Source organism: Galeopterus variegatus, unplaced genomic scaffold (assembly GCF_000696425.1).
Source record: "Galeopterus variegatus unplaced genomic scaffold, G_variegatus-3.0.2 Scaffold6687, whole genome shotgun sequence".
Taxonomy (NCBI): Eukaryota; Metazoa; Chordata; class Mammalia; order Dermoptera; family Cynocephalidae; genus Galeopterus; species Galeopterus variegatus.
In genome coordinates this window covers 103,474-112,748 of record NW_007732798.1, presented here as the reverse complement: position 1 = coordinate 112,748, position 9,275 = coordinate 103,474, and the positions used below count along the sequence as shown (strand labels likewise).

Genomic DNA, 9,275 nt, shown 5'->3' with positions numbered 1-9,275 from the left:
TATTTCCTTTTATGTAGAAAAACATTTTTGAAAGAATGATTGTTTTCTGAGAACAACTTCACAAAAAAATTAAATCAACTTCAAAAGTAGAAATTGGAATAGAAAAGATGCTCAGAGTAATTTAATTTAAGCAAATTGCCTATTTAGTGACAGTAATACCAAGCCCACTTAAAAAATTATTACCTGCATGCACTGACTGATCTACCAAAAATCAAGGGCAAAGTATGGATTATTTTAAAATCTCTTCAGTGAGTTTCTCTTTTGGGGGAAAAAAAAGGATTAGGAAAAAAAAAATCAACACTGGACTGAATTTAGCCCATGTAAATTATAGAGCATCAGTGCTGGACTCAGCTCATCAAACATGGGGACCAGTTTTTGAATTCCTGGGCAGGTATATGCGGTGGTTCTATCAAGAAATGTGAAAGATGACAAAGACTGAATTAAGAAGGACCCATGAAACTTACCAGTAGAAAATATTTTTTTTAAGTTGTACATCAGTTTGGAAAGTTGTATATACATATAAGTTTTGCAAGTGGAAATAGTTTAAAAGCACTAGGAAAACTCACAAATCATCTTACTGACAGTTTCATCTGTAAATGTGGAATTTTACCTTTGAAATTTTCTCAAAACAACCCACCTTTGGAGTCATCTCAGGTTTTCTTCATGTCCTTCCTCCCATCTTGAAGGTATTTAAGATCCATTGAGATGGGAAAATTCCACTATCCTATGGCCTTAAGCATATAGATTTAACCCAGGCTTCTTAATACCCTGTCACATCTCTACCACTCCCATTCCTCCCCCTAATTTCTTTTTTAACTTACCCAATCCAGTCATAATTTCAGGCAAATTTAATCAGTATGTTTTTGTTTATAGCAATGTCCTGGATGCTTTACAATCCCTCTTTGATGTCTAGAGTACTTAAGGAGTCTTCTGAATATGGTGTTTGGTTAAAATAAATAAAAAGTGAAACCACATGTTGGGGGGAGGCACTGTGCTCCGCTAAGGTGCACGACTGTGCCAAGGTTGAAAGCGGTCTCTTTGATCCAAAACAATTAAATCAGCCCAACTGACCAGAACCTTCTTGAAAGTGGCTGCCCAGAAAAACTGTTATTTAATATTTGCTTTCCTTAGATTCATTTTCTTTCCATCTCCTTTCCACTATTTCCCTTACATCCAGATCCATGTACTCTGGTCACGCTGATGCATACTCCTGATTTCCCAAATATGCCATGTGATATCAGCTGTCTGTGCATCTGCTCAGAAGGACGTTGCCAGTTACCAGCATATGGGCTGGATCGAGTCCACAAATGCATTTTATTTGGACTTCACTGTATTTTTTTTTTTAATTTGAGCCAACGCTTAAAAATAAAAAAAAATTCACATGGCTTTGTTTGAAAAATGAACGCTCTGACAAGATTGTTTTTGCCATATTTTCAAAGTAGCATCAGCCGCAGTTGTTAGTGCTGTGCTTTCTAGATGGAGTGTGCCTTGACTGTGACTGAAAGAACGAACTTGGCCCCACCGTCCCACTCACTCACATTACCTGCTTGGCATCTTTGGACTAGACTTGAGACCTGCTAAAAGACATAGATGATACAAAAGAGAAAAAGACATAGGCTTCGTCCTCTGGGAAGTATCATCTAATTAGGGAGACAGGGCATAAATATTTGACAAATTATGTAAGACTGTAAGTGTTTAAAAAAACTACAATAGCTATTGTGCTGTGGGAATTTACTAGATGGATGTGAAAAAATATATATATGAAATTAAGGATTGTGTGTTTAGAGACCGGGTAATGATAATAAGTAATGATTATTGAGTATTCACCGTGTACCAACTTTTTCCCAGTGCTTTATGTATGTCACCTTATTTAGTTCACATTAAAACTCCATGAGTAGGTAATACCACTATCCTCAATTTATGAATGAGGAAACCAAGTCCTAGAAAAGTTAAGCTTGAGGTCTTGTAGCTGGTAAAATGGAAACATGGACTTGTATTCATAAGGCTTTATTGTGTTGGAGATGATTAGACCTAAAGACAAGCCTAATCCAAGAATGCTGCCCGCTACCCTTGGGCAAATCAGTTAAGCTCTTGCAGTCTTATTTTGCTCATCTGATGATGATTCTTGCCTTCCTTCTCCGAGAAGGAGATCATGGTGGTGGGCAGTAAATGTGAACATACTTCATAAGTAAAAAGCATGAGGCACTGGAGGTTCCCATGGAGGAATTCATTAAATTATAGGACGCTGGTTGGGCCACATTAACTAGTGCCAGCTCTTCTCAATGTGTCGTGAGTCTATGAATCACCTGGGGATCTTGCTCAACTGTAGATTCTGATTCAATAAGTTTGGGCTGGGGTTCAAGATTCTGCATTTCTAACAAACTCACAGGTGATGCTGGTCTGGGGACCAAACTTTAAGGAGGCAGGAACTAGCAGAAGGGTTATGATGCACTAACAGGTTGATTGTAAGGGTGTGGACCTTCTCTTCTGCTTCTGCCTTTTACTCACCAGGAATGTGAAGAGGAATTCTCAGATTTGCTGTTCCTCTTCCATGGGGCCAGCCCGGCTGGAGTTTAGTGAGATCCTGATTTTAGGGTCTAGACTAGGGCAAAGAAAGGTGCTCTTTAGAAACCTGTATTACCAGAGTTTTTCTCAGATTTGCTGTTCCTCTTCCATGGGGCCAGCCCGGCTGGAGTTTAGTGAGATCCTGAGTTTAGGGTCTAGACTAGGGCAAAGAAAGGTGCTCTTTAGAAACCTGTATTACCAGAGTTCTCAGCAGTGGTGTGGGGCCAGAGCCACAGTTAAGAATAAGTTATTACTTTACTTTTCATTTGTGCCTGTTCATAACTCAAGGTCTCACAGGACAGGAGAGCTTGTAGCCTGGGCTGGGATTCCAGTAGGCATTCATTCATTGCACAGATCTTTATTGAGTACCTACCATGTCTTTGTTCTGCAGTTCTAATAAACTCACAAGTGATGCTCCTGGTCTGGGGACGAAACTTTAGGGAGCCAGGAACTAGTAGAGGGGTCATGGAGCACTAACAGGTTGATTGTAAAGATGTGCATTGGGTCTCTGGCCTTAATACCATCCAATAGTATCCCCAGTTCCACCTTGCACTCTCATAGAGCTATTCACACGCACGGCCCTATAATTACAAGGAAGTGAGTTCAGGAGTAAACAGATGTTCTACCTTTTGTATGGCTCGTGGTCGTAGCAGACTGTTTGCTACCTACCCAACATCCACTCCTTCCTTCTTGCTGATGGGGACCCAATTTTGTTCAGTTACTGATTTCCCTTCATGTGACTCAAGGATAGCAGTGGCGTGCAGGGGCCAGCTTGTGAGAGGTTATTGCTGAATTTTCAGAAAGTTTGGCAGTCAGTTAAACATAGCCATTATTAAAAATAAAATTATATGAACAAAATTTAATAAATTACATTAAAAAGGTAACACTCAAAACTCATCACTTTTTAATTATTTTACATTTTATTATTACCTGTGCTCTTCAGATTACACACATCTATTATATCTATATAATGAAAATAATTTATAATGGTATGCTACTGTGTATCTCTTCTAAACTCTGTGTCTAGTGATGTCACATTGGTAGCTTGCAATTTGCCATGGTAGATGTATTTATAACACAGAAATTGGCACATGCTATAAATAAGGGCTTTTTTTTTTCCTTTTTCTGGATGAGCCAGTAAAACATTTAACAGCACACTACTGGACAATCGCATTCCTAGCTTCAGGGGGAAATCCTAACTCATCTGAGTTAAACATGGTACTGCATTTCCCTTCCCTTAGGCATGGGACCCTGTTATGGCCAATGAGACATCGAAGTTTCTCTGCTGGGGAGTTTCTTGGAAAGCTCTTTTTGATTCTAAAAAGGAGACATAGAATAGAGATGGGCTGTTTCTGTTTCTGGCCATGTGGTATCTGGATGCGACAAGTACAGCAGTTATAACAATGCCAAGACAGGATAAACATGCTTGCATTAACACTCATTTTCTTTATTTTTGTCTTTAATTTTTGGAGCTGGTGTTCAGCGAAAAAAAAAGTTTAACATGTATTTTTATATTTTCTAGGGGAGACCCCAATAGGTGTGACATCTGGGGAAATACTCCTCTGCATTACTCAGCCTCCAACGGCCATATCCACTGTGTGTCATTCCTGGTCAACTTTGGAGCCAACATCTTTGCCCTGGATAATGACTTACAGACTCCACTGGATGCTGCTGCCAGCAGGGAGCAGAATGAATGTGTTGCTCTCCTGGATAAAGCTGCCACAGCCCAGAACCTCACGAACCCCAAGAAGGTCGCCAGGCTGAAGGAGCAGGCTCAGAAGAATGCCAGGAGGCAGATCAAAGAGTGTGAGAGGCTCCAAGAGAAGCACCAGAGTAAGATGGCCCGCACCTACAGCAAGGATAGATCAGGGACCCTTTCTTCTTCCAAGGGCACCTTCTCTAGGTCATCCTCTCCAAGTGCTTCTGCTGCCAGCACTCTCGGGTCACTGTCTAAGAGCATTAAAGATACCTTCAAGATAAAGTTCAAGAAGAACAAAGATACAGCTGAGCAGGTGGGGAAGGAAGGCAGAAGTGGGCAGAGGAACGTGATGGAAGTGTTCAGAGAGGAGGAGGAAGACGACTCATTCTCGGGGGACTTCAAAGAGAGGCTCCAGTTCTCAGCAGAGGAGGACAGCGTCGTGCAGCATGAATCCATTCTCAGCCGACCAGGTCTAGGAAGTATTGTTTTTACAATGGACAGCGTGACAAGTCCTGAGGATATTTCAGACAGCAAGGGGGAGTTGGGATTTAAAATGCCCAGTGAATTGCTTCACAGGCAAGGAGTGGCAGAAGCTGAGGCTGATGAGGAGGGAGAGCCAAACAGCCTTAATGATGATCTGCCTTGGGATGAGGATGAAGTGGTGTGGGAGGAAGATGGGGGTGATGCCACTCCCCTGGAAGTATTCTTGCAGTCACATTACCTGGAAGAATTCCTTCCCATTTTCTTGAGAGAGCAGATTGATCTAGAAGCTCTGTTGCTTTGCTCTGATGAGGACCTTCAGAGCATACAAATCCAGCTGGGTCCCAGGAAGAAAATTCTGAATGCCATAAGCAGAAGGAAGCAGGTGCTACAACAGCCCGGGCAGCTGGTCGACACCAGCCTTTGATGGGGAGTGTTGGGTGCACAGGGTGAGCTTGCAGCATAGGAGTCATGCTGTGGCCCATGGGGAGCCCTCCAGGCAACACCCCTTCTCTACCCAATGCCAGACCACTGGGATGGTTTCTAGGGTTGTGGAGATGCCCAACTAAGACAGAGGCCCAAATTCTATTCTGGGATTCACTCCATGGTCATCCAAATAAACCACCAGTGAGAAGCTGCTCAAGGAGACTGTGGAAGGGAAAATGGTGCTTCTCTTCAATGATCTTTTTGATATTTTTGAATAAAGAAAGAAACAAGTGAATGACAGAAAGGGGAAAGAAACTCTATTTTTCTAACTCTGGACTTAAAATTATGATCTCTCATCATGCTAGCCTGTTGCTTATTTTCTGACCCACGTAGCCTGGGGATTCTAACTCTGGTTCTGTCCTTAGCTCTATGACTGTGCCTTTTGGTGGAGAATAAAGTTCCTCATTAGCCTGAGGCTGGATGCCCAACTAAATGCATCTCACCCTTTAGCAGATGTTTACAAGTAATGGGAATGGGACCATGTCTGCCTGAGGACAGAGACAGAGGAGCAGGTAGAGGGAGCAAAGAAATAGAATATAGAGTACCTGTTATGGAATGAATCATGGCAACCCCAAATTAAAGTGGAAACCCCACTGAACAACTAGGCTTCATTGGATTTTTACAGCCAGACTTAACGTCAAGTGGAACTTACTGTTGATTACATCATGGCAACCCCAAATTAAAGTGGAAACCCCACTGAACAACTAGGCTTCATTGGATTTTTATAGCCAGACTTAACGTCAAGTGGAACTTACTGTTGATTACGTGTATGCTGCAGAAACAGCTCTTTGTCTTCATGCTTTCTGATTCACATCTGTTTGGGTTAGTTCAAGAGGATATCAGCTTAGGAAGATACAGACACTCAAATCTGATGAAGAACTGGCTCACTTTTCCTCAGTGGATGCATTCAGAAAGCTCGTCAGTCATTAAATAGATACGTCGCACTAGGGGAAGATTATGTTTGCAAATACTGTGTTTTGTTCTGGAATAAACTGAAGCTGCACTTGCTTTCAGTTGTGTGCATGGAAGCAGTTAGCATATGGAAGGTACTCGAAAGAGTGTGTAGTCTAAGCCTGCCTCTGTGATATTTAATTACTGTAGATGTCAAGGTTCCTTCTTCACAGTTCCCCAGAATCTGCCTCCTGGGACCTTGTCCCACCTCCTGCCCCCACTTCCAAAACAGGGAGAGAGAGACCTCAATCAGGTTGGGAGAAATTAACCTGAATATGTGACTCCTACCCCTTTTTGGGAATTTTTTTTTTTTGCTGGGGGCTTCACCAGGCCCCTTTATGCTCTTCTTGTGGACTCTTGCCTCTTATGGTTTACAAAATTGACAAATGAAGGTTCTTTCAACTTCTCAACATTGAGAACATAGCCTCTGTCATGCAGCATTATGTTATAACAAGGGTTTATACCATGTTACATAAAAGGTTATAAATGTTTTAAGAATGCCAGATCTTTCAAACTAAACTTCCACAAAAGGTGCCTAAAAGATGCTAAAGCAATGTAAAGGCCTTGATGAGAGACAAATACAAGGCTTGTGAGCCAGGGTGTTTCAAACGTTCATTGATTTCAGACCTCTGTCCCTTGAACTAGATGCTTAGAAAAGCTCGATCCGATGATAACCTGATCTGTCCTTCCCGCCTATCCCCTGCTCCCCGCCGACATAAATGTCAACAAGAAAGAAAGAAAACTGGGAGCACTTCACTGAAGACAGAGGTCTGGGAAGTTATGGTGTGGGGTTCTGCTTATACAAGGGCACTTTAAAAAGTTTGTGGAAAAATGGAAAGATACTATGCATTTTTCTATGAACTTCTTGAAGTACCCTCGTATTTCAGGACATTGTGTAATACAGGTCAGTTATACGCTCATGATTCCTAAGCCTGAGTCACCAGCCCATACCATTCTTTTGGGCTCCAAATCCGAAATCCAAGCGCTAGTCTGTCATCTCCCCTCAGATATCTCATGGGTACCTCAAACTCAACGTGCCCATAATCAAACCTGCTTTCCCCCAAGTTGACAGTTCTCAGCCTGGATGACTTTGCTCCTTACCCCCCAGGAGACATCGGACAATGTCTGGAGATATTTTTGATTATCATGAATTGAGTGGGTTGATGGAAAGCTGACATCGAGTGGATAGAAGCAGTGGATGCTAAACATTTTTGCTGCACATTCTGTACAATGTACAGTCAACCCTTGAACAACACAAGTTTGAACTGCGCGTTTCTTTCAATGTGTTTTTAAAATGTATTTTCTCTTATGATTTTCTTAACATTTTTTTCTCTAGCTTACTTTATTGTAATAGTACAGCATATAATACACATTACATGGAAAATACGTGTTAATGGACTGTTCATGTTGTCGGTAAGGTTTCCGGTCAAAGTCACACTCGAATTTTCAACTGCTTGGGGATCGAAAATTCAAGTATAATTTTATGTTGTTCAACTATATAGGACAGCCCCCTACAACAGAATTATCCAGACCCAAAGGTGGATAGTGCTGAGGTTGAGAAGCCCAGCTCTGAAGCCACTCTTCCTTTTCTGATGAATGAAAGTTTATCCCAGCCTTCCCTCACCTTCACCTTCATCATTGTAGTGGATTGAATTGTGTCCCCCAAGCTTTACATATTGGAAACTTAGCCCCCACTGTGATTGTTAAGAAGGTGGGAAATCCTATTATGGTAATTGAATGGTGGAGCCGTGAAGAGGTGGTTGGATTGTAGGACCGTGCAGTAGTGAACGGATTAAAAATGGTGGTCAGGGGTGTGGTTCTGAGGGCTTTAAAAGAAGAGGAGAGTCTGTCTCTGTCTCTCTACTCACTCTTCTTCCACTATCTTGCAATGTGAGACCCCTGGGTCACCGTTGCCACTACAAGATGGACTTTGGACTTCCCAACCTCAGAAACTGTAAGCCATCATTTTGCTTTCTTTATAAAACACCCAGTTCTGTGTATTTTGTTATAAGCAACAGAAGAGGACTAATACAATCACCCAATTGGTCACCAAGCCCTTTTAACTCCTTAATATGTCTCAAACCTAGGTCCTCTTCAATGTTTGCAAGACAACTGCTTGGCTCGTGTCCCCATCATCACTCACTTAGATTGCTGAGTATCCTTATGTGTCTTTCACTCACTCTTTGCAATGCTGGTTGAGCAATCCTGCTGATATGCAAATATTCTATCACCTTCTACTGTGGCTTTGCTTTCCAGACTCTCACCACTACACACATAAGGCCCTTGGGAACAGAAAGCCCTATTCCCTCCCCCAAGCCTTGGGTCTCACCTCTGGCCATTCCTCTTTCGGTCCCCTAATTATAGCCACATGAGATTTCTTATAGATTCCAGAATATATCACACCTCCCATATGCCTGGGCCTTTATACGCCATCATCTCTCTGTCTGGAGAACCCTTCCTCCATGCGGGCATCCCATCAAGAGACTTGCCCCCTCTGCCCCTAGGCTGGTTGGGTGCTCTTCCCAGCTGCGTAGACTGCCTTCTGCTTGCCCCTCCGGAACTTCTCTCTGCTATTTTCTACCCTATCATGTGTCCAGGTAGTTGACCTCTGTGGACTGCATCAAAGGGCTCCCTTGAACTTGGATTTCTGGTTGTTTGGCTAATATGAGGTACTGGTGGGAGACCAGAGTGTGGAAGAAAGAGACTGGGCCATTTCTTCCTTGCGGGGCAGCAGCTGCCTTTCTTGTCTGGCAGCACCGCTGCAGCTCCAGGTCTTGCTGGGCTCCGCTAACTGCTCTTTCAAGCTCAGCGGTGGTAGCAACTTCCTACTGTGGCTAGCCCTGAGGTGCTTCTTCTTACACAGTCTTTTCATTAAATCCTCTTCAATCACCCCTTTTGAATGTGGCATCTATTTTCTGCTAGGACCCTGCACCATATGTTCCTGTAACACCAAAGTTCTGTACTATAATTGACTTTTTACATGTCTGTCTTCCCTCTGGATTGGGCATTCTTTGGGGTGAGCACTTCTTTTGTTGTATCCCAGTAGCCTAGCACAGAGTGATGATTGGGGCTCCTGTGGAAAGGACAAAAGAAT

The 9,275-nt window shown here is 42.6% G+C and overlaps 1 protein-coding gene across 1 annotated transcript in view; it reads left to right on the top strand.

The window, feature by feature from the left end:
- The window catches only part of ANKS4B (ankyrin repeat and sterile alpha motif domain containing 4B), a 15,023-nt gene extending 9,218 nt beyond the window's left edge, over positions 1-5,805 (top strand). The window contains 2 exon segments of the mRNA XM_008591136.1: positions 4,088-5,195; positions 5,198-5,805. Of these exon segments, the coding sequence (XP_008589358.1) occupies positions 4,088-5,195; positions 5,198-5,464 (1,375 nt within the window). The 3' untranslated portion in view covers positions 5,465-5,805.
- Positions 5,806-9,275: the final 3,470 nt, after the last annotated feature.